Genomic DNA, 26,546 nt, shown 5'->3' on the forward strand with positions numbered 1-26,546 from the left:
TTAGCTAATTTCCAGAGTTATGAAAAAGTTGATTTTTACGATTTTTATCAGTGTTATTGTTGCCTTTAAGGAAGAACAGATTTTTGGAGGTTCTCACTCTGCCATTTACGAAGATCTACTTCAAATCCATAATATTTTAACCTGAAACTTCCTGCTCAAGTAACTTCTTATTTTTGTTTGTCTGAAATGATAGGCCTTTATGAAGCTGCACCTGTGTTATAAGACTTCTGAGCAAAAGAATTTCTGATATTTCCATGCTAGAGGTGAATTATTCTTTCATAATCCAGATTATCCTGGTTGTACATATAGTAACTGTATGACACAAAAGAAGCCATAGATTAGAACTACACTGTCATACCAAATAAACCCTTTTTTGCTAATCCCCTCCAATTTCTTAAGCTTCTGGTGTACAGGGTAACATCCTAACCCATACCTACATCTCATATCACACATCTCTTCCTCAAGGGCATGGCATATAAATTCGTTGTTAGCCCCAGCTGCCCCCACTGCCTGACCTCTCAGCCCTTTGCTCCCTCTGTACCTAGCCTTGCTGCCACCATTAGAAGCTGGATTACCCTCCAGGGTATAAGAATGCCAGGGTAGGTAGGTCAGTGTCCATGCCCTCATTTTCTTTTTTGTGATTTCTCAGGAGTTCTTATAGATTGATGTGTTATGACTTGCACGTAACCAGATGTCCAATCCTTTTGTTGTTGTTGCTGTCTATCCCTTTATGAAAGTTAGAAACTCAGCCTACACATTTAATTTTTATAACACTGATCACTTTGTTGTCAGTTTCTTTATCTGTGTTTCACGTTGCACAAAACACCATGAAGTTAGAGGTATTAGGTTATTTTTCTTTATATCTCTAGGGCTTAACATAGGGCTGGTGCATATTTAGCTTTCAGTCAATGTTTTTTAAATTAATGAATGCCTACATTTCCTAGTAAATTCTACAGATAAAGACCTTGTTTAGACTTCCCAACATGAAGCTAAAACTCTACACTCATATCTCTAGCTGTGATATCCCCATCAGCTTAAGAAATTCAAGTGTTCCAGTCTCTCTGTCACTCTCAAGGTCATGGCTTATAAGGTGCTTCTCAGTGTGACCCTCATTCACCTTTCCAGCCACATTTCCCATCAACCGAGAATCCTAACCTAAGCTTCTCTGGTCCACATACACATCATATGTTTTTGTTATGCCTTGCACCTTTGCAGATTAATGTTATTTTTTCACTTCTACCATGAGAAACTTGTATTTATTCTGAAGTGCCAGCTAAAAATCTACTCCTTCTCTAAACTCTTCTTTTACTTTCTTAGTAGATTTAGTCTCCCTTTTCCCTTTGTTCTAATAAAACTTTGGACATCCCTTTCCTTATTACATTATCATTATCAAGTTATAATTATTTATTTATATATCAGTTCTTATCAGAGTGCCTGCCACATGAAGGAGCCCAAACAATGTTTAATGAATGATAAATGAATGTTTACTCCTCAACTAGATTGCGAAGATCCTGAAACTTGCAGCGTGTGTTTATTCTTTGTGCTCCAAGCATTGTCCTGGCCCATAGCAGGCTCATAATATTGTTTCCAATGAATAAATGAGGGATATCGAGAGTATATCTGCTTAACCATGGAAAAGTTAAAGGACCATCCTGACCAGATCGCAGATGAGTGTTTCAGGTGTACCAAAGTGGCTCTTATTGGCAGGACCACAGAGGGCCTTTTGTGAAATGGAAAAAGGGTCCCCATCTGGCTGGAAATGACTGTAAAAATGCAGGCCTTCGTGAACACAAAGGCCTTTTTACAAGGAAAAAGGAGCCCCATTTTGGATGAAGCAATGTCATGCCAGCGACAAGGCTTAACAATCTGAACAGAGGGTAGATTTCATACTCTTGCTCCACCTTTGGACAGGTGTGTGTCCTTTGAAACAGCTCTGCTTGTCATATACTACAAAGGACTAACTTTCTCTCTCACCAAGAGTCAGTGCATTCCCTAATGTGGGAAGAGGGTCCTACTTGTATTGAGAACCACATATCATCCATCTTCAATTCTTGGAACAGCCCATCTTTTCCCCAGGGCACGTGGTCTTTTAAATAAGACAAGGATCAGTAAATTTTATGGGCATGACCTTTGTAATGGTATATTTGGTGGGGAAAATAATCCCTTTTTTGTCATAGCCTAATTTTTAGGCAACTGGTGCCAAGGCTCATGATTTGGGGATCTTATCTAACACTTTTAGTTTCTTTAGTTTGAAATGTAAACTGGAAATATATTTTGTAAATAACTTAAAGTTATTCATCTTGGAAATAATTTAATTCTAAGAATACTCATCTAACTCTGAAAGAATTCCCTGATTTTGAATATTTTTATTCCTTCACAAATAGTGAAAATTGAGAAGATTTGTTTTTTTTTTTTAAGTAAATAGTCAAGACAATTTCTCGGGGGGCAGCTACTACTTACCTTGTAAGAAGAGGTATTCCCTCACCAGATGACAAGAAGGGAAGGAGATAGGTAGTCTCTTAGCAAGCAAGGACTGCTGGTAGAGAGGTCCCTCAGAGGTCATCATTTACCTCATATGCTCTGTCTCCAGAGCAAAGATGTCCCAGTGGTTTTTGTGTGTTCAAAAAACAACTGTCGACTATCCTATCATTCTGATTCTACCCATGCTTTAACAAGAGTAGGCTTCCACCAATTTACACACAAGTTCTGTTCCCCAAATTTGATTGATTAGAAATAAGCTTCCAAAGAGTATTGTTAGACCTGTGTACTTTGGCCAGTTCATAAAATACATTTAAACCCTAGTAGGTAACTGAATTATAACATTAACAGGCTTATTAACTGCATTCTGGGATCCACATGACACAAGTGAGAGAAAGAGAAAACTCTTCTCTCTTTTTCTTGAGTGCAGGGCTAAGCTTTGATAAAATTTGGAAATGGGTAATGTTTGTTTTGGACTCTCCCTCCTGAATTAGCATGCCCCTAAAATCTGTAGCCCAAGGTTATAACCCAGACCAAAGCTCTGACAGATGGCTCTCAGTTCACATCTTTCCAATTATGTGTAGTGAGCAAAGCACACAGGACTCCTAGGATGGGAAAGGCATGAAAGGACGACTGTGATGGAAGATCAAAAGGGGTGATAGATGCCTTTCTAGAGATTGGAAGCACATGTCATTGATTTGACTATCTTCTTTCACAATCATATTCCTCAAAACATGGTCTGCTTTACCTGAGTCATTTTAGACAAATGTTGTATCTCCAACTGTACGGTGATTTATGGAGAAACAGATTGCAAAACTGGACCTGAGAAGACCTTTAAAAAAGTATATTTAGTCTCATGCTGAGAAGGTTTTCTTGTAGCGTGCATTATCTCTTCTTGTCTCCTCCAAGGCCTGTCTCTCTTTTATTAATTTAAAATATTTTATTTGAAGTTTGATTGATGCAGCATAATACACTAAATATATCTTGCTAAATATTTCTGTTAAAAAAGTTATTAGTACACAGAGGAAACAGGACAGTAAGTTACACCACATAATCAGAACATGAATTCAAGATATTACATCACTATTTTTGTTGACATTGGCTGTCTTATGGTGCTGGCTCCTCATTCATATTTATAAATCACTCTTATATTTCCTCAGCTCCACATCCTTTTAGAAGATGGGTGCTTTTAGGTTCGACTGTAAGAGGCTCCAAAACATGCTATACGATGTTATACACGCTTTGTCTATATGTATAAATATATGTTTTCTTTTCTGTAAAAAAGTTTCCATAACTGTCAGATTTTCAAAGGTATCTGTGATTCAAAAACAAAAGATTTAGAACCACTACCTGAATGCAATCTCTTGAGAAATAGTATACTAGGAACAGTGTATCAGGTTTAGGTGTTGTGACTTCTGTATTTACTTCTGAAGAAATTCTGTTGTCAATTTAGAGCAGAAAAATTTTAGTGTAGCCATTTAAGAGAAACGAATGCATAGAGTTCAGGTAGACATGGTCAATAAAAAATCTCAATGTATTTACATTAGAGTGGCTTTAGAGAGGAATGATACAGCTAAAAGAACATGAAATAATTCAAAATATTGGATAATGATAATACTTCTGATATTTGTTGTTTGTCTTTAATGTAATGCTAATGTCTAATTATGTAAAATATTTTACTGTCCAGGGTTTCAAGTGCCAAACTTAATAATTTTTCTCGCTTGGAGCCAACGCTTCACCTTCTGGGTGTGCAGTTTGATCAGAATGTGGCCCATGGCATCATCACAGAAAAGCCTGGGGTGGCAACAAAGCTGTTATATCAATTGTACATTGCTCTTCAGAAAAAGAAGAAAAGTGGACTGACTGGAGTGGAGATGCAAACCATGCAACATCTGACAAATTTAAGACTTCAAAACATGAAAAGTGATACTTTTCGAGAGGTGGGTACATAAAAAAGCATAATAAGCATGTCACAGTGTAAAATTTGATAAAGAGAAATGACAGTGATATTGAATTCTCAAAGAAGCCTCATTAGGCATATATATCCTTTACATATGTTACTGGCCATACTTGGGTTTTATTTTATATTAATATTTTGAATTTATTTAGCCATTTTTGATGTCTCTCTCTATCCTATCCATATTGCCAATAGCTTATCAAACTCTTTTCCTAATTTCCAGTACTTTTTGTTGTTGTCGTTTTAGAGAGACAGGGCCTTGCTCTTTTGCCCATGCTGGTCTCGAACTCCTGAGCTCAAGCAGTCCTCTGCCTGAGCCTCCCAAGTAGCTGGGACTACAGGCCTAATACTTTTTGTGCCTGCTCCTCTCTTTCTGTTTCTACCCCATCATATCTGCTCAGATCTTCTTATCAGCTACTGCAGCAACCTGCTAAAACGTCTCTCAATCTTCTGGATAAGTCAATCAACTGCTAAATGAATCTTCCCTAAATTTTACTTTTATTGAGTTCTTCTGCTCAGAAACCTATTTTTACTTCTTCCTAGTCCTTCTTTCTAGTCCTCAGCATGGTATTTCTTTCTTCTATGTTAATTGACAGTCTGTCCTTAAATATGACTGTCTATTCCAGCTCTTCCTTCCCTCACACCCAAACTCACCCTTCTCATCTCTCCTCTTCCCCAAACTGTTCTTCATCTACTGTGCAGCCCAGTACACATGGTTTCTTCCTTTGCAACTCTAGAGCATAAGTAATTCTCACTTTCTTGGTTTTATCCTCCTGATACTGATATTGTTGGCTAACTATTCATTATTTATTTGTCATACGACCTTACCAGATTTTTAGTACATCAGATTTGATGAATATGTCTAGTACAATGCTTCAAATGTTGTAAGTCCTCATTAAATGTGTTATTGACTAATTGATATGACTTTTTAGTTGACAGTTCTCTCCAGTTTTTATGCAATTCCTTATGGTAAATGAAGTGCGTTAACTTTTACAGGCCTCTGGAATAATCATGAGTGCTGCACTGATGCAAAAGAGTAAATATCAATGGATAGAATTATATTTTTAAATTTAAATTTTGAAGCAGCAATGACATAATAGATATGAGGGCCATCTGCATGTTTACATTTGTCCATTCTTCATGGATATCATTGTAAGTCTGGTAGCAGAATGGACTCAGCACTCCTTGAGAGCTGGAAATTAGATTAGGCTTAACATGAATAATTTAATATTGCATTCGGCCTCCTTCACTTGCAAGCTGGTTAACATTGAGCCAGCCTCTAAACAACTCTCAGCTTCAATTTCCCCAACTGTAAAAACAGGGATGCTTATTTCTACCTGCCTAAGAGTTCAGAATTGGATGTTTTTGTAGCTTCAAGAAAAAGAGTGGACTAACTGGAATGGAGTTTATATATAATAAAATGTAAAGCAGTCAACAGTGGCAAGTGCTATAAGAGCTGTGTAGATGAAGACAAACAAGTGCCTATTAGCTCATTTGATGTTGGTCATGGGTGAACTTCCAGAGTCAATAATTCATCCACTGAACAAATATTTATTGGGGTCCTACTTTTTGTCAAGCACTTGCACAACAAACACACAGGAAAAGCCCCAACCCTCTTAGAGCTTACATATTGGGGAGAGAAAAATGTTTCATTAGAGTGATATGGATTGCAGTGAGTTGAGAAGGACTTTGGAGATGAGGAAGAGGGTAGCATAGATTATTCTTTCAAGAAATGTGGAGGTAAAGAAGAGAACAGTAGGAGAGAAAAGCTCAAGTGAAGTATGAGATTGCTTGCTTTATGGACCTAGAGACTGGGGCCACTTATCAGTTGAGAAAAAGAATCAGTGGCAGGAGAGATGAAAATGGTACAAGGACCAGATGGAAAGAGGCCCTCTGGGGATGGAAGGAGGAATATGCAATCAATGGTTCATGTGGAAGAGGTGATATCGTAGGAGAGAAGTAGAGATGCCGTCTTCTTTGATACTAGATGAGAAGAGATGCAGGTGATATTAATAATGGTTGAAATTTATTGAATGGCATGCCTAGTGATGTGCCAAGCCCTGTTTCAGGTGCTTTATGAATATTATCTGACTTGATCTTCACAACGGCCGTAAAAGATAGGTACTTACATTATTCCCATTTTACAGATGATGAAACTAAGGCACAGATGGATTAGGTAACTTGCCCAATTTTATGCAACTAGTAAGTGGTAAAGCTGAAACACATACCTAGGAAGTTTTAATGTTTTTTCACTTTTTACTAAGGAGTGGCTAAGCAATGGGAAGAATCTAGCTTCTTATATTATCTCTTATATGTTAAAATTGGTTTAATGAAATTATTTTTGCAAAAATGTATTTCCAAGAATATAAATACCATTTATTGAAAATTAAACTCAGTGTAAAAAGTTTAACTATAAAAGTATATATGAGGCTATTTTGTAAGAAGAACCACAAAGGATAATGTTTTTATAATTGCGCTTACATCAATTAAGAATATGAGTAATTGGAATGGGGCTTGAATTTAGCTTAACTATCAACAATAATAATTTAAAGAATTTCATTTTGAAGACAAATTTTATTTGTGCTTATAATGAAAATGTACTCTTTATTCTCTAATAACAAAATCTTTTGAAATGCTTTTTTCATTTAGAGACTTAGACACATGATACCACGTCAAACTGATTTCAATCTGATGCGGATTGCATACAGGTTTCAAGAAAAATATAAACACGTGAAAGAAGATCTTGCCCATTTGCATTTTGAGAAACTTGAAAGATTTCAAAAACTCAAGGAAGAGCAAAGATGTTTTGATATCGAAAAGGTTCTATAGAACTATTTTTTCAGAAATTCATTAGTGCATAATATACAGTTTGTGATTTATGCCTATAGTACACATTGCATAAGCAGTAGTGGAGCACAAGTTGCACTTTCCTGATGCATGACTTTGTCCTGCCCTACTCTCACCCTTTCTCTCTCTCCCCTGCTCCTTTTCTCCATCCCGACGCTTGCTGACTCTCACCTCTACCTGTGGCTGAGAACAGGAACTGCCATCTTCTGGAGTGGCAAGACAACTGCATTACCTTCACTGGTAGAAATCAATGTTTCAGCTGCTTTAGTGATGGAGGGTTGCTACTAGCTACCCCATTGGTCAAAGGCACATGACCATTGTCACCACTGAGGGAGATAGATCAGACATTATCCCCTCGCTTTCTGCTCTTTTGCAACCTTTGGTCCTGCCCCATTTCTCTGTTCTTGGAGATATGAGGTAATTCTTTGCTTGCTTACCTTTTCAATCACCTTGAACAACTCTTAACTTCTTTCTGGCCCTTGCTTCTTGCTTTGACTAACTCTCTGCTCCTTCTCAAATTTCTTTAAAACTCTTTAATGATCTTCTGTGCCTTTGTGGGTGAGACAATAATGGTACATGGAATCATTAAAGATTTTCAAGAGTATTTCAGGTGACTGGGTATATGGAATGTGTAAACTACAGGCAAAAGAATTATGTAGTTCTTCGCATTGCACTGTAAAATCACTTTTTAAATTCATGGATTTATTTGGAATGATAAGAAATTATATTCTGAATGTAGTCAGCTCTTTGTAGGGAAGAATGGAAAGATGACAGACAAACTGGAAGATCACTTGCAAGCTGGTTAACGTTGAGCCAGCCTATAAACAACTCTCAGCTTCAATTTCCCCAACTGTAAAAATGGGGATGCTTACTTCTACCTGCCTCAGAGTTCAGAATTGGACATTTTTGTAGCTTCAAGAAGAGTGGACTAACTGGAGTGGAGTTTATATATAATAAAATGTAAAGCAGTCATGTAATTATATGACTTGCCAGAGGGTAAATAAAGGATTATGTTTCCCTTTGGTGTTACATGATAAAGAAAGAAAGCACTCTTAAAGTAGTGTTTAAGTTGAGACCAATTGCTGTGACTCTAATTTATGTGGAACCAGCCTGTCTATTAGTGCCAAGCCTAATGCAGACAGTCTCCAAGAATGTTGAGAAAAAGGAAATATGATACCATTAAATATTCTGAAATAAATTATGTTCAAAATGATCATAGGGAACAAATAAGGCAAAAGGAAGACTCTGTGTCTTCCTGGTCTTCTTAAGAAAAAAAGATAAACATATTGCAATTAAATAAATATTCATATTTTGGAAAATGAAATGAAGAAAATTTTCTATAATGTATGCCTTTTTAAGGGTAAATTGAAATTTTTTATCTTTGGACATGGGAGCTAATGATCATATTAGTTCTAATATAATGTATTAGTAGTAAAGCCATGATTAGTTTCACATATTACTTCTTAAATCATTTACTTTTAAAATACTTTATCTGATTTTTCAGTCACTTTTTCTTTTCAAATACATTCTCCTGCTTATAGTCTTCTTAAAATAACTACTGTCTACATACAGAAGAGATGATCCAATAATTGTATCATATAATTTAGTGTTAATTCAATTTTGAGGTTGCCCCTGAACTCATTGTTTAAGTGTGACTGGGTTTTGGGGAAGTTTGTGATTTTTATTGGGTTTCCCAGGAGCCCTCCTAGAAACTGTCTCCTAGATAGAATGTTCTCATTGGACCATCTTCAGAGATAGAATTTTTTTTCTTCCCATGCTTGGTAAGGTCATGACAGTAGGATTGGGAAAGAATTATACACTTATTTATATTTGGGACATCTTTATTGTCCTTTTAGTATCAGCACACAGAATGAAAATACAGACATTTAATAGATATGATTTGCAGATTCCAGAATTGTGTTTTAACAACATGCTTTTCACAGTAAGTCACATTGACACCTCCTTCTTAATATTACACAGTTGTGACACCTAGTCTCTTGGCTAATTGCTGGGTTCTGAAATTTTCAATAGATAAATTTTATATATTTGTACCTATGAGTGTATTATATTGCCTATTCTGTTATTCTGAATCACTAAACTAATGTATATGGGATATTCAGCAATACTTAAACAGAAGACGACAAAATGAAATAATGGCCAAAATCCAAGCAGCTATTATACAGATTCCTAAACCTGCATCAAATCGTACTTTGAAAGCACTCGAGGCCCGAAAAATGATGAAAAAGAAAAAGGAGGCAGAAGTAAGTGATAATCCTTTAATATTATGCTGTGTTTATCTTAACTAAAGAATAGTCTGTCTCTGAAACATATAGAGAGACTTTCCAAAACTTCACATTTGCTTTCCCAATTATCTCTGACCTTGTCCTTTCTCATTCAGAATTCTTCCACTATATGCATATTCAACTCATTTTATATTGTTATTTGTTCAGAACGAAGAATGTAGCTTTAGGCCAGCAATGGCAAACTCCTATTAAATGGCAGTCTGGACTCCTGTGTTGAAAAAGATTCTGTGGTCAATAACAAAGTAGGTCAGAATGGGTGCTGTTGTAATGGGTCATGTCTTATCCATTGTGTTGCTGTAAAAGAATACCTGAGGCTGGGTAATTTTTAAAGAAAAAGAGTTTATGTCGCTTATGGTTCTGAAGGTTGGAAGATTCAAGACTGGGTATCTGGTGAGGGCCTTAGTAAGGAGAAGGGGGAGGGGAGGTGGAGCCATCTTGTGCAGACGTTACATGCGGGGAGAGAAAGTGAGAGAGAGGGTGTAGAGAGGGAGAGAGGGAGAGAGAAGGTGCCAGGTTCTTTTTAACAACCAGCTCTCATGGGAACTAATAGAGTGAGAACCCGCCTCTAGGGAGGGAATCAATCTATTCATGAGGGAAAAAGAGAGTGAGAGAAAGTGCCAGGCTCTTTTTAACAACCAGCTCCCATGGGAACTAACAGAGTAAGAACTCACTTACCCCCAGGGAGGGAGTCTATTCATGCGGGATCCACCCCCATGACCCAGACACCTCCCATTAGGTTCCACCTTCAACACTGGGATCAAATTTCACATGCGGTGTTCAGGGACCATCATCCAAACCATAGCAGGTCATAACTGCCATGGGTACAGCAGGGGCCAGTCAAGGTACACATAGCATACATATGCCATTCCTACTATATGCTTTTACTCGATTCCTCCTCATCATGCCACACTATTTTTCTATGAATCCCAGGAATGTTAAGTGACTTGTTGCTATCAGTATATTTAAATTTAAGATACCTATACCAATGACATTTTACTAGACCACACCAACTGTTAATCATTTCAGTAAGATGCAATCTCATTATATTTCACAGGAGAGCAATGTTACAGTTCAGTTTGATACAAATTCCTGCAATTCACACTGCATACTGCTACAATGATTGTTTATATTCTCTCATGTGACCTATAAAGATGATTAATAGCTACCATTTATTGAACATGTGCTGTATGTCAAACTTCACATTATCTTTAATTTATAAATAACTCTCTAAGTAGGGTATTCTTTTTCCCATTTTGTAGATGAGGAAACTGAGACCCAGAGAGTTGACGTGTTTTACCCAGTGGTAGTAAAGCAGAGATTGACAGATCTCTCTGATTCCTACATCCATTGAATTTTACATTAATTCACATTTTTTTTGTTTTTTAAATACTAACAAAATATTCTGTACTTGGATTCTAAAATTACCACCTACAGAGGCTTTTATCTGACTCCATTTCAGTATCTACCTTTCATATGTCCCTGAGTTGATTAAAGTTTTTTTGTGTTTTTTTTTTGTTTTTTTTTTCTTTTTTGACACGGTCTTACTCTGTTGTCCAGGCTGGAGTGCAGTGGTAAAATCATGGATCATTGCAGCCTTAACCTCCCAGGCTCAAGTGATCCTCCCGCCTCAGCCTCCTGAGTAGCTGGGACTACAGGTACGCAAGGCTGCTCTCGAACTCCTGGGCTCAAGCAAACCGCTGGCCTTGGCCTCCCAGAGTGCTGGGATTACAGGTGTGAGGCACTGCACCTGGCCTGATTAAAGTTTTTTAAAAAGTGTTTGTAAAACACAAAGGTGAGCTAAAGTTAAACTTCAGATAACTAATTAATAGTGTAAATAAAGTTGCATGAGGAATGTTTAAAACATCCAGGATAACAATTTTTAAAGAAATATTTGACTTTGGAAGGCCGAGGCAGGAGGATCGCATGAGGTCAGGAATTTGAGGCCACCCTTGTCAACCTGGCGAAACCCCATCTATATTAAAAATACAAAAGTTAGCCGGTTGTGGTGGCACATGCTTGTGATCCCAGCTACTCAGAAGGCTGAGGCAGAAGAATCACTTGAATCCGGGAGGTGGAGGTTGCCTTGAGCCAAGATCGTGCCACTGCATTCCAGCCTGGGCGACAGAGTGAGACTCCATCTCAAAAAAAAAAAAAAAAAGAAAGAAAAAAGAAAAGGAAATATTTGTATCCAAAAATGTATGTCCTGACTCTTTGATAATCTTTATTCTAACGAAATGCCCTTTGGTGCCCTGTCAAAATCATGAAGTGAATGATTCAGGGGAGGCAATTTTCACATTCTTTTAGGTATAGTTAGCCCAGTCTAAAAGCAACAAATCAAAATTATAAAAAAATTTTTAGAATGCAGCTTTTCATATCCTAATTACCTTGAATTAGTAGTACATGTCACTTTATAAACTTGAATGAATGTGGTAAATGAAGATTTTTCAATGGTTTTTAGAGGCAGAGAACTGATGATGAATTTTCTTTAAAGGATGTGGCCGATGAAATTAAGAAGTTCGAAGCATTAATAAAAAAGGATCTCCAAGCAAAAGAAAGGTGAGATGTGAGCTATTTTAATAATTACAAAACTGCATTCTGTTCTACACATAGCTTTTGAATATTTAGAAATAGTTTATCTGGAAGAACTATTCCAGGATCTTTTCACTCCAAAGAATCTTGATTCAGAGAGTAATTAGGGAAGATAAATGAGCTAAAGTTCAGATTGTTAGCAACTTTTATAAATATCTAGAGAGAAAGAGACTATTATGAAATGTAAAGTTGATTTGTTTTTCTGTGCTATGTTTATTCTTCTAAGTTCACACATATTTTTTAAACATTCACTAAAATTGTTTCAAGGTACCACTAATTTAAATTTGTCACAGTAAATCCTTTATTAGACTCTAGTTTGGTTTATATCATGCTGTATCCTCAGCAGTTAGCATAGAGACCAGCAGTAAGAAGTTGAGTGAATGAGTTCATTGAACAAATGTCACTAAGACAGTCACTTTGGTGGGTCCATTGAACGAAGTTCCTCATTAACTGGCTTCATTTACCTAAAGATAAAGCTCCTTCACACTTTGTTTTCTATGGGAGGTCATTGATTCACAGAAAGTAATTCATTAGAGATGACATATGTAGGAACAACTTGGGTTTTTTTATATTTTTAAATGGAAATGATCCAAACTCTATGCATTTACATCTTACGAAATATGAGATAAATCTCTGTTAAAGAAGGTACTAATTCTAAAGAAAAGCAGAAAAAAATTACATGCTTCAGTTTCATATTAAAATTTCCTGAAGGAAGGGAGAGAGAGTCAAATGAGGAGGAACAAGGAAAATCAGAGCCATAAGGAAGAAATGATGAAGTCACGTGTAAGAAAGAAAATTAAGCAAAATGGAGAATACTTATGTACATCACCTTTCCTCCTACCCTCTGCAGAAACTCCTGATGCCCTATTCTGATTCCCAGTCCCATTTATCAGTGTTGATCCTGACCTGTAAAAACAACATAATCCAAGTCTCCTCATCCATGCAGCCACCACTTGAACCCTAGCACACACCTACCCTGACCTTGGCCCAGGAAAACACCAATTTCTTCTCATTCTTTCACCCACCTCTCTAGCCACAGGCTCTGTGGTGATAAACAGATGGTGTCCACCAGAAAGACCATCTTAAACTACTGAATACTTTGCTACTTGGTGAATGCTACTTTCTGTAGCTCCCTGGCCTGCCCCTTTCCTGGGACCCCTCAATTTCCACACAATTTAGCAACCATAGTTAAGATGAAGCACAGCACTGTCTCCCAGGCCCTGCACCAGTATCCATGTCTATTGGTTAGTGTCCTTGCCATGTCAGTTATTAAATGTCTTAAAGATCATCCCTGTACATTACAGCTGCAAACATTTACCTGCTCCCTATTGCCTTTGCCAACCCAACCAGACCCTAGGTCTCTATCAGTTTCAGAAACCCCAAAACAACAGTAAATAAAATTAGAGGGAAATCTGCTTGTCTCTCATGTAATAGAAATCAGAAGGTAAGCAGCCCATAGTGTATGCTGTAGCTCCAGGGTTATCAAGGACTGAGGCTCCTCCTTTCTTTACTTTTGCTTCACCGTCCTGTTGTGTGGTTTTCATCCTCAAGGTTACATTCATGATACAAGATGGTTGCTGGGACTCTGGCCACTTGGCCTATGTTCCAGATATCAGGAAGGAAGACAGACAAAAAAGTAGATATCTCCTATCTGAAATAGCTTCTTTCAAAAGCCTTCCCAGAAGTCCCATATAACATTTCTGTTTATATCTTATTGGAGAGCATTCAGTCACATGGCCACACCTGACAGAGTGGGAAGCTGGGAAACGTAGTATTTAACTGGACACACTGTTTCCCTGCATAAAATTGGGGTTCTATTTTGAGAGAAAAGGGAGGGAAATAGTAGTGTCAGATCCCTTCTTCACAGAAGCCTTCACTTGGTCCTGCCAAAGATTTCCAGCAGAGGGCATCTGAGATATTGACACCCTCACTTACAGCAGGAGGAGAAGGCCTGGGGCAGCTGAAGTCCCTGGGCCAGTTACCTGTGGCCGTGAACAGCTTCATCTGAGAATCTAAATCCTTTCCAGTGTGTTGCACAAAGTTTGTTTTCTCTTTTGGCCTTAAAAACAAAAACGTTGGGAACTGCTGGCCTAGAGCAAACTTTTCAAGAAAACAGAGGCTATGGTTACAATATAGCACCCTTCTTAAGCCATTTCATTAATCACTACTTTTTTAGTTTATGCTGAATCTTAGCTTAGAATCAAGAATGTTCTAGGCACATTGAGAAACTTCACACTAACTTGACTCCAGAAGGCAATAAAATCTCCCAGCTTGAACCGCAGGAGCACTTTCTGCAGCTGCCTTTTTCATAGCCTGCTCCTGAACAGTTTCTCAGGATGCCATCTCAAAGTCCATCATTTTTCTTTTGTGGAAGAATGAAATGATGTCTCATGCCAGCAATGCAAGAGCCCACATGGCTGGTTTTTCCGCATGTAACAAGGTTCCTCCATTTTTTCATTTTTTAGATGAATAATAAATCCTGTCTGCTATTTGTTTCTTTAGCTGGGGTTATTGGCTGCTGTAATTTGGTATTTGGGTTAATATATTTTTCAGAGGCTTTTCCCAGCAACTACTTTTTAAAAAATACAAATTTGACCAAGGTTTCTGCTACTAATAGATTATACACATACAATTATTACATTAGATGAAGGTCTGGCAAGCAAACAGATAAAAAGAAAATATAATCATTGCCCTCAAGAAACCTACATCTAGTAAAATGAATATTTATTCAAGTACATAATGTGTAGCTTTTTTTCACCTTTATTGGAATAAGACAACAGATGGATGGGTTGACTAATTGATAAAGGAGAAGCAATTTGTTAATTATATTATTGACAGCATAAATATTGTGTTGAGAGAGCTGTTAACCCGTGCTCAATCCAGGGCAGGAGCTTTTACACAACACACTTAAGTACAAATATAATAAGATTTTTGATGAAAGATCTAAAAGTGTTACACTACACAATTAAATACTAAATCTTAATAAATAGATAGGGTTAAACTCTGTCTTTGACCTTACTGAGTGCTTAGTACCTACATAATTTGTGCTCAACTCTTCTCAGTGACAGAATACAATCAAAGGTTGAGCCCCAGGTGATAAAATGATTGGAACTTTAGTTTGATTTTTATGTATGTATGGTGTTTTTTAGCACATTATTTGAAATTTAGCAGACATCAACTATTTGCCAGGCATGCTAGGCACAGGTGCAGGCAGAAGAAAAATAGGATACTTCTCTTATTCACTAGGAGATCAGCTGGGAGCAGCAAACCTCCAAATTATGACCTATACTACAATATGGTCTATATTATAAATATGCAGGTATTACATCATTAAAAATTAAACATGAGTTAACTATGTTTTTACCGGAGTACTTGTGCCTATATAAGAATTGGTGACAAGTCTCTACACACTTTAATAATATGTCCTTATTTTTTGAATAAGATTATAAGTAATATTGTAAACCAAATATATTAATTACTTGTAACAAAAACAATGATTATACATAATATAAAAATTAATTATTTCTAGGCAAGTAACATTATGGTATATCTTGTACTATTATATTATTCTGTTTACTTTTTGAAGAGGATGCAGATGAGAATCGATGATTATTTGATCTTTATATACATAAAAATGTATCTTTTAATGATAAATTTGGAATGAATCTATGAATTCTGTACCAAGCCCCCATTTGACTCACTAAATTGAATGTGCTTAACTTTCTGTTGGGAAGACCACTGGGTTCTCCCTGATCCTTTACGTTTCGGACATAAGATAGGACAAGAGCTCTGAGTTGAGTCTTCTCACTTGACTCTCTAGGGCATGAGCAAGAAGCCAGTCAGACCTGTGCTTACATGTGTGGCATGGTAAGCAAGCCAACTTTCAACTGCTGTGTTTTCAATAAGAGTTCAGCCACTGTTCTAAGCAGTCAAAAATTGATCTGAGAGTTGATAGAGTAATTTGCACTTTCATAGGTGATGGAAGAGTGTAGTAGATGGAACCATCTGTACATAGAAGTACTCTCTAGTGACCTGGCATTAATGTGCCTGGTCTGCTGTTGCGAGCTGTGCCTTCCCTGACACTTGGGTTATCAATCGTCTGCCTGTTGTTGACTCAAAACGGGGGAGGTCAGAGGCCCAGAGCCAGCAGGAAGAAGAGGAAAAGAAATCCAGGATTTCTGGTTAGAATGAAAATCGTAAAAAGTCAGGCCGGGTGCAGTGACTCACGCCTGTAATCCCAGCACTTTGGGAGGCCGAGGCAGGCAGATCACGAGGTCAGGAGTTTGAGACCAGCCTGACCAGCATGGTGAAACCCCCGACTCTACTAAAAATACAAAAAATTAGCCGGGCGTGGCGGCGTGTGCCTGTAGTCCCGGCTACTCGGGAGGCTGAGGCAGGAGAATTGCTTGAACCCAGCAGGCGGAGGTTGCAGTAAGCCGAGATCGCACCACTGCACTCCAGCCTGGGCGACAGAGTGAGAATCTGTCTCAAAAAAAAAAAAAAAAAAAAAAGTAAAAGAACAGGCTGGGCACGGTGGCTCATGCCTGTAATCCCAGCACTTTGGGAGGCCAAGGCGGGCAGATCACCTGAGGTCAGGAGTTCGAGACCAGCCTGCCCAACATGGTGAAACCCTGTCTCTACTAAAAATACAAAATTAGCCTGGCGTAGTGGCGCACGCCTGTAATCCCAGCTATTCAGGAGGCTGAGGCAGGAGAATCACTTGAACCCAGGAGGCGGAGGTTGCGGTGAGCCAAGATGCGCCATTGCACTTCAGCCTGGGCAACAAGAGCAAAACTTTATCTCAAAAAAAAAAAAAAAAAGGTGAAAGAACAAAAAGCTTATGGGCCTTGAAAGAAGGCTATGATAAGGACCTCATAGAGAATTTAGAAATGGGGTGAAGCAAATGGGATCTGTTGATAAGCTATTGGTATCACACTGATTTCAAATATTTTCCTCAATGCTTGTATTAATAAATTAACAGTGAACTCAAGGGATCCTTCTCCTGAGGTCTTTCTCCATAGTCACAGATAGTGGCATGGGATCACATTATTATTTAAAAATCTGAAATAAAAACTATTATTCTTAGTGCATCCAAGACTTCTTTAGATACAGCAGGCCAGACAACCACCGATTTGTTAAATACTTACTCAGATGACGAGTACATTAAAAAAATCCAGAAGCGCCTTGAAGAAGATGCTTTTGCACGAGAGCAAAGGGAGAAAAGACGGCGGAAATTGTTAATGGACCAGTTAATAGCCCACGAAGCACAAGAGGTAAGATATTTAGATGAAGGTTAAGTAATAGTGCTGGGAATTCTACAAAATGTAGTCTTCTATACACATAATATGTAGTTAATATATGTATTGTCTGCTACTCTGCATCAAATGTCACTTTCACATCCTCATCATAATAGCAAATATACTAGGAAAAAAAGTAGCTATTTACTATCTGGTGATAGTTGTACAACATTGTGAATGTAATTAAGACAAATGTATACTTTAAAAATGGTAAATTTTATGTTATGTATATTTTACCTTAATAAAAAATACATTAAAAGGAACCTAAAATCTGTATCTGCCATGTGTAATCTATTGTTACTTTTAGAGGAAAAAGGGAATGGTTTAATGAAAACAATATGGAAAAGTTGTTCATCCTCTCCTTTTGTTCACCAGTCTATTCCAGTGGTTCTTAAAGCATGGTTCCTGGACAAGCAGCACCAGCATTGCTTGGGACTTTTAGGAATACAGATTATTGGGCCCCACCCCAGACCAGACCTGAAACTTTGGGGGTGGGGCCCAGTGATCTGTGCTAACAGGCTCTCTAGGTGATCCTGATGCCACTACAGCTTGAGAATCACTGATCATTTCTTACATTGAACACATATTTATTGAACTTCTATGCTTTGAGTACTTGTGATAGGCCCAGAGATATGGCAGAGAGCAAGAATAACAAGACACCTGTCTCCCAGAGCTTTCTGTTTATAGGAGCATCTACAAACAGCAAGTACATTGGAGTGTGAAAGTGCTGTGAAGGTGAAAGGGGGATTAGGGCAAGTGACACTTAGAGAAGTCCACCTGGCTTGCTTCAGGAGACAGTGTCTGGAGGACAATAGCAGAAGCATGGATAAAGAGTCAGGAGTTAGCTAATTGAAGGTGGGATGGTCGTGGTGGGGTCAGGGTTAGGAGCAGTTTCCAGGAAAGGTGGTGGAAGGTGAGTGTTTCCAGACAAGGGAATATCACAGGGAAAGCTCAGTGTTTTTAGCTAACTGAAAGTCATGCCATCTGGCAGGAGTCACCAAAGGCCAAATTATGATGAGCCTTGTAAGATACACAGAAAGAAATAGGAGATTTTGTGATTTCCTGTTTGAATGCAAAGTGCAGTAAGAGTGACCAGGTCAGACTTCCCTGTGGAAAGATCACTCTGGCTTTAGTTTGGAGAATAGATTACAGAAGGGCAATCCAAGTCTGTTGTTGCTGTAATTCAGGTAAGAGATTATCCCAGTTTAAATGTAGTGTAGTGGCAATAGGGATTGAGAGAAGTAGCTTTAAGAGCTATTTTGGAGGTAAAATCAATAGGACTTATTGATTCATTAAACAAGGGAAAGTGAAAAAGTGGGATGAAAAACTGGATTTCTAGGTTGTGCACCTGGATGGCTGGAGGTGTAATTTGCTAAGATATGGAAGATGGTGAGAGGAACAAACTTGGGGTGGACGGTGATTTCAGTTGTGAATGTAAATGGGACAAATCTGTATGTCTACAAAGACCATTTGAAGATGCTTTTATTCACCTACCCACGTCTGGTCTGCTTGTTCGCTGAAAGGAAATAAAGCCTTCGTATAAATATGAAGAAGTGAAATTTATTCATGGATTCCACTTCTTAATTAGTGAAAGTTCAAAAAAATAGCTCTGCACATCTTTTGCGCTAGAAAGTTATTTCTCCATATTCTGATTTCTTCAAATTGTATCTTTATTCAATCAGTTTGGTTATCTCCCTTTTAATTAGAAGAATTTCAAATTATGAAAACTAGATAGTTGAAAAGTTAATTTTAAAATAACTACCCATTTCAAGTTTCATTACCTAGCAGTGAAATTTTGAACACATTTCTATGTTTGTTCCAAAGTACTTATGTGTTGGTTGCAAGGTTTTTTCTCACTATTTTTCTGCTTGTAATCTAGGTCTGGCGTTTGCCTGGAAAATGGAGTAAATGAATTCTTTCTAGATTTCCTCACTTTCCACTAGGATGCTATTAACACTGACTTTTCAAAACTAGAGTTGGAGGTATATTTACCAGTTTGGAAATCCAGCAACCTAAGGGGCCTAAAAAAGAGTCAGGGCTCTATATATTTCCATCACAGGAACCTCATCTTGTGCTGCTTCTTTTCTGTGTGTGGGGGTGCTGCTATTCCTAGAACCAGGCCTGAAGAATATGCTGCATCCCCTCCATTCCTACCACCTCCTTCCTATGGAATGTAGTGAGCCCAGGCTCCTGTGCAACTGACAAGAGATGCTGGTCCACAGTGGTGGAATGGGAAATTCTTATGTGTACAATGGCTGGTTTTTCCATCCATTCCCCTCTCCTCCAAAGGAAAAATGGTATATGTCAGGGCTAGCAATTCTACTTCCTTCAATTACTTGCTACTTTTCACAAGCATGACATAAATCCCACATCACCCCTGAATGTTTTCTTCTGGTGCCATTTGCACTTAATCCATCAGAAACGCCTCAAAATATCTTCCCTAGCTTTCAAGTTGTTCCAGTTTCTCCCTGGAATTTAGGTATTCCTGTTTTAGTTTGGCTGATGAAGAGAGAGCCAGAGACCTGTGCTGAAGTTGATATCTTGCCTACTGATTGATAAATACGTGGAATTATGTGAACTAAATGATGAGATTTAAAGTTATAAAAATCAATTTGACTTTTTAGGGGATAGGTTTTGAGAGTAGGGATGGTAAGAAAAGGATTGGTAGGGAGGGGCTGATATTGTTCAAGATAGGGGTGGTGTCACTGGGTATGGAATGGAATAGGCAGGGGGGGTGGTTTAAAAACATACCTAGGAGGTATACTAGACTACTTCTTCGACAATTGAGTGTTAGGAGTGATGAGAGAGGAGTGAACTTAGGATGGCCCTAATGTCTTAGATCACAGAGTGGGTTATTGTAGGATCATCAACTGAGATGGGGAAATATGGGGAGAGGACCAGGTCTGAAGGGGAGTTAGGGAGTTTAGTTTTGGGCTTGTTAAAGTACTTCATAGGCATTTAAGTGTATTCAAACTGGGAACACAGTTTGGCTCCCACCTGGTTTTGTGGTCATATGGCTAGTATCTTGGCCAATTAAGGTTTGCCCCAAGTCAGTTACCTCTGCCTTCTAAGAATCTTTTCTATGCCATTTCTTTGGAACTGGCATTTGAACGCCAGGCCCTTCCCTCACTTCTTAACTAGAAGACCCTTGAATACTTAGCTGTCAGGTCTTTCCTGCAGTGCCCTATTCCTCTGTAGAGCTGCTTGGGCATCTTTGGAAAATTAGATAGTGGTTGTAGACCAGAGTAAGTTCCTCCAGTCTCTGGATATTTTTCTATGTCTTCCCCATTGAGTACTATAGATACCTCCTCTTTCCACATGATGTCTCTGTTTCAAAAGAGTGAGAGAGCTTGATGGGGCCTTGGATATTATCTTCCACCTAAACCCATAATTTTACCTGATGAGAAATAGGCCCGAGAAACTGAGTTAATTGCCCAAGGCCACCCAGCCTATTATGAAGACCAGGTCCTCTGATTCCCATTTTAATGTTTTTTTTCCACTGTTCATTTACTGGTCGCCTTTCTGTTCTCCTCAAACAGCCAAGAATACATCTAGTTTTTCTTTCAGATTATGACCACTCAGATAAGATAAGCAGTAGGTCATTTCCCCCAGCCTCTTCTCCAGGCTTCACATTCTGTCAGTTTGTATTAATAGCTTTTCCTCACGTTGGTATTGTGATATCCTCACTGGGAACTAATCAGATCTGCAGTCTTCAGCTGACAACACCTGCATTTGTTTTACAACTAGTAGTTATGTTAAAATGCATACAACATAATCCCAACCTTCTGAAAACATGCTTTTAAATTTAGAGTTATAGCACTTTTTTTTTTTTTAACTTTTATTTTAAGTTCGGGGTACATGTGCAGGTTTGTTATATAGGTAAACTTGTGTTACAGGAGTTTGTTGTACAGATTATTTCATCACCCAGATATTAAGCCTAGTATCCATTAGCTATTTGCTTGTTTTTAAAACCTTGAAAAAAAATCACCCAATTTATTTTTAATAATGTTTTGAATGAAGTAATAATTTGTTTAAAGTAATTGTGAGTTGCAAAACCATAATGTTTCTAAACACCAACTTTTGTTGGAAATCCTTATTTCATAACTTGATTTTTTTTTGCCATGTTCAAATTAAGTCAAATGACAGAAATTGATTTAGATGAACATTATGCCTTTTGTATATTGTTTCTGTATAGGCTTCGTAGCTCAGTGGGAAATTTGGATGTCACTTTAACAAATAATTCCCCTGGTGTTTTCAGGAGGCTTATCGGGAGGAACAGCTGATTAACCGGCTGATGCGGCAGTCCCAGCAGGAGCGGAGGATTGCCGTGCAGCTCATGCATGTTCGGCATGAAAAGGAAGTTTTATGGCAAAACAGAATTTTCAGAGAAAAACAACATGAGGAAAGACGACTTAAAGATTTCCAGGATGCTCTTGATCGAGAAGCGGTAAATACTATCTCCCTTAGAAATCTTTCTAAGGTTACTTTTGTTCCTTTCTACCAAGTCATGGTAAACAAAGCTATATTTTGTTGCCAATCATCTAATAAGAGTTGATTTTCTTTTATATGATCAGCCTGTTATCTGCCCATTTTTATTTTTGTATAACTCCATCAACAGGGCATGTAGCCACTATGTAGTACTATACTGTCTTCTTTTAGTCTTGATTCTACAAGTAGCTAAGTACTTAATGCTCACCACCAACCTTTATGTCCATGTCTCTCTAGTCATTTTGATTGTCTGAAGCTCTTTCTTCAATAGATTTCTCAGGAAGGGCTCATGGAAACCATATTCCCTGAATTCTTATATATTGGTAACAGTGTGTGCCTTTTATACTTGATTGTAAGTTTGGCTGTATATAAAATGGTTAGTTCACACTTTATTTCCTTGAATATCTTAAATATGTCACTCTATTTTCTTCAAGTATAAAGCGTGCTGCCAAAAAGAATGGTGATAGTCTAACTTTCAGTTCCTTGAGTCCTTACTTTTTTTTTCAGATACTTTTTTTTTCTTTAAAAGTTCACTAAGTTTACTAGAGTAGGCACTGGTATTGGTTATTCTAGGTGAATATCCTCAGGCAGTGAGAGAACTTTTAAGCTGCTTCCTTTCAACTAGACACCATTAGTCTTTAATCAACAATTCCTTGCCTTCTGGAAAAAAAAAAAAAAAAAAAAAAGCTTCCTCAGGCCCATATTATGCTATTCCTTCCTCAGAATGAGAATAAATGCTTTATCTAGGGTTCTCTGGTGCACTGTAGTTGAGAATGGTATACAGAAACTCACATCTGGGCTGCTGGCTGTGCTCTTTGCTACTATGGTATCATTGTGTCTCGGCCCTTTTACAACTCTGAAAATCAAAATATCCAATTTTTTAATTATTTAATAGGTTATTTTTGTCCCAAACTTTATGTATATATGAGTTCTAGTAACAAAAATAGATGGATTTTATTAATGGAGTATATGGATTACTTCTTGGCTACTTCCTATTGGAGATGTTTCAGATTTATTTAATCCATTAGTCCACATTTGATTGAAGAGAACTCATGTGAGTGGCATTTTAGATAGCCTGTCTTTACTGTCATAAGATATTCACAAAACCAGACTGGGCAGAAGAGAAACCTTATAGAAAACAGGAGGGCAGTGTTTTATTTACTAGCTTCATAGCTTCCACTGTGATACCCCATGAAAGTGCAATGTAACTTTTGCCAAAATTATCCAACTTTTAGAAATATCATTTGGAAAGTAGCATATTTTGCAGGGAGGAGAGTGTTGCCTTTGCCTTTGTGGAACAGGCATAGACTAAATGTTGGGTATGGAATGGGGAAAGGGAGCCATACCCCATGAATTTGAGCTGAATGAATGTTGACCTCAATGTCTTCTTTGGCTTCAAGAGCTGAGCTATCTGGATGATTGTTTCATCTCTCTTCTTTGGCAAAAATAGACTTGACTAGATTGAGTGGCATTTACTTACATTAGAAATGATGTGTTTATCTTTCTAAGTGCCTTTTGAAAAATATGTTTATTTCACAAGCTCAGCTAAATAGCAAAGTATGTTTAGCTGGACTGGTCTCATGGTGATAAGGATCGTCTATTCTTTCTTGAACTGGGATTGAACTAACTTCAGAGGACTGGAACAGCTGGGCCTCCTAAAGCCTCAGAGACCAAAACTGTAAGGTTCTGAAGCATCTGAAAAACTTATATTTCTTCCTCTCACATGATTACCTTTTCCAACAGCAGAGCTATCTAGTCCCTTGGCATCTCTCCCTTAGAGATGGTTGGATTTTATGGCTTTCATCCATACATGTTGAGTTTATCAACTCCTCTACCAACAGTAGCTGGTACATAAGTAGGAGCTGAATAAATCAATCAATAAATGTTGAATTCAGTTTGCCAAATTAACAGTCACCTCTTCTTTCCAGTATCATTCACTAACTAAACAAAATCCATTTTATTCCCTACAGCATTATCATTCTACTACTTCTTTTATGTGAAGAAAGGAGATTTTTTTGGTATATATATACATATACACACATATATACACATATACCAAAGTGTGTATATATATATACACACACATATATACAAAAAATATATATACCAAAATAAATAAATAAATACATATATATTTGTTTAACTTTTATTTTAAGTTCAGGGGTATAAGTGCAGGTTTGTTCACATTGGTAAATGTGTGTCATGGGGGTTTGTTGTACAGATTATTTCATCACCCAGGTATTAAGCCTAGTGCCCATTAGTTATTTTGCCTGTTCCTCTCTGTCCTCCCACCCTCCACCCTCTGAAAGGTCCCAGTATGTGTTGTTCCCCTCTGTGTGTACATGTGTTCTCATAATTTAGCTTCCACTTATAAGTGAGAACATGCAGTATTTGGTTTTCTATTCCTGCATTAGTTTGCTGAGGATAATAGCCTCCAGCTCAATCCATGTCTCTGTAAAGGACATGATCTCATTGCTTTTTATGGCTGCATATTATTCCATGGTGTATATATACCACATTTTCTTTATCCAGTCTATCATTGATTGGTATTTAGGTTGATTCCATGTCTTTGCTATTGTGAATAGTGCTGCAATGAATGTAGGCATTCATGGGTCTTTAAAATAGAATGATTTATATTCCTTTGGGTATATACCCAGTAATGGAATTGCTGGGTTGAATGATATTTCTGCCTGTAGATCTTTGAGGAATTGCCACATTGTCCTCCACAATGATTGAACTAATTTACTCTTCCACCTACAGTGTAAAAGTGTTTCTTTTTCTCTAAAACCTCACCAGCATCTGTTGTTTTTTGACTTTTTGATAATAGTCATTCTGACTGGTATGAGATGGTATCTCATTATGGTTTTGATTTGCATGTATCTAATGGTCAGTGATGTTAAGCTTTTTTTCACATGTTTGTTATCCACTTGTATGTCTTCTTTTGAAAAGTGTCTGTTCATGTCATTTGCCCACTTTTTAATGGGGTTGTTTGTTTTTTCTCTTGTAAATTTGTTTAAGTTCCTTATAGATGTTGGATATTAGACCTTTTTCAGATGCATAGCTTGTAAAAATTTTCTCCCATTCTGTAGGTTGTTGGTATACTCTGTCAACAGTTTCTTTTGCTGTGCAGAAGCTCTTTAGTTTAATTAGATCCCATTTGTCAATTTTTGCTTTTGTTGCAATTGCTTTTGGCATCTTCATCATGAAATCTTTGCCCGTGCTTATGTCCTGAATGGTATTACTTAGATTGTCTTCCAGGGTTTTTATAGCTTTGGGTTTTACATTTAAGTCTTTAATCCATCTTGAGTTAATTATTGTATATGGTATAAGGAAGGGGTCCAGTTTCTATCTTCTGCATATGGCTAGCCAGTTATCCCAGCACCATCTGTCAAATAGGAAATCCTTTCGCATTGCTTACGTTTGTCAAGTTTGTTGAAGATCTGATGACTGGAGGTGTGTGGTCTTATTTCTGGGTTCTCTATTCTGTTCCATTGGTCTATCTGTCTGTTTTTGTGTTTTGATTACTCTAGCCCTGTGTAATGTAGTGTAGTTTGAAATCAGGTAGTGTGATGCTTCCAGCTTTGTTCTTAGTTTTTATTGTTCTTGTCATTTTTATTATTATTTGAGAGTGGGAGGAGATGGCGCATTCTAAAAGTACTTTTAAATCTATTAAGGTCTTTAAGATTTCTTAACTATGCTCACAGAGTATTAATAATATTTGTATTACTTATTTTAATAGTATTTATTTGTTATTACGTGGTTACTTTCTATTAAGTATTGCTGTGGAAAATACTGATTTTGTTTCTACTTCTTTGGCTGCTCCTTCTCAGGAGCAGGGTCATTGTCTTTACAGGCTTATTGTTCCCTTATATCAAAACATTTATTAACAGATTGCTCAAAGCTTCATCTTTGACTTCCTTATATTCTTTTCTATGTTATTTCTCAGACAATCTCATCCACAACCATGGTGATGTATTTATTGCAATAGACAGATGACCCATGCAGTTATGCCTCTGTCCTCCAAGATGAAGGGCCATAGTTTTAGTATTCCTTGACATCTGTGGTCGTACGTCTCAGAGACACTTCAAATTCAACATGTTCCAAGCCAAATGTATGGCCTTTGCTATGAAACTAGTCTTTTTCAATGTTCCATAGCTCAACAAATGGCATCATTATTTATCAAATTGTACAAGCCTGAAACTTCAGGGCCCACCTGAAAGCTGCTTCACCCTTATTCTTCCATACCCAAAACATCCACTGAGTGCTATCATTTTCATGTACTAAATTTCTCTTCATTGTGTCCATTTTCCTCCATGTCTACACTACCACCCCTGGTTTCTACTGCAGTACCACTACTGCAGTGGTTTCCTTCATCCATTTTTAGTGGTTATGAATTGGTGACCAAAAACTGGAGAGTGTAAGAGTATAACATTATTTATTTTCCTTAAATCAATCCTAAGTTGTACTCTTTCATCCTACCTCTGCACACAGAGAATGTACAATGCCCCAGGTTATAAAGGCCAAGCCATCTTGGAAACAATACAGTCATCAGGTGCAAACCCAGTGCTATTGAGACCTCAGCTACTG

The 26,546-nt window shown here is 37.6% G+C and overlaps 1 protein-coding gene across 2 annotated transcripts in view; it reads left to right on the plus strand.

Annotated features, from left to right (window-relative positions):
* SPEF2 (sperm flagellar 2) overlaps nucleotides 1-26,546 on the plus strand; it is a 202,500-nt gene that overhangs the window by 25,681 nt on the left and 150,273 nt on the right. Inside the window, exons 3-8 of one of the 2 annotated variants that reach the window (XM_054487035.2) lie at nucleotides 4,166-4,418; nucleotides 7,085-7,255; nucleotides 9,403-9,543; nucleotides 12,077-12,141; nucleotides 17,261-17,447; nucleotides 21,730-21,918. In XM_054487035.2, coding sequence (XP_054343010.1) covers nucleotides 4,166-4,418; nucleotides 7,085-7,255; nucleotides 9,403-9,543; nucleotides 12,077-12,141; nucleotides 17,261-17,447; nucleotides 21,730-21,918 — 1,006 coding nt within the window. The remainder of the gene's footprint in view (nucleotides 1-4,165; nucleotides 4,419-7,084; nucleotides 7,256-9,402; nucleotides 9,544-12,076; nucleotides 12,142-17,260; nucleotides 17,448-21,729; nucleotides 21,919-26,546) is intronic. The other variant, XM_054487036.2, reaches the window with a different exon arrangement.

The sequence above is a fragment of the Pongo pygmaeus genome, chromosome 4 (assembly GCF_028885625.2).
Source record: "Pongo pygmaeus isolate AG05252 chromosome 4, NHGRI_mPonPyg2-v2.0_pri, whole genome shotgun sequence".
In the NCBI taxonomy this organism is placed as follows: domain Eukaryota; kingdom Metazoa; phylum Chordata; class Mammalia; order Primates; family Hominidae; genus Pongo; species Pongo pygmaeus.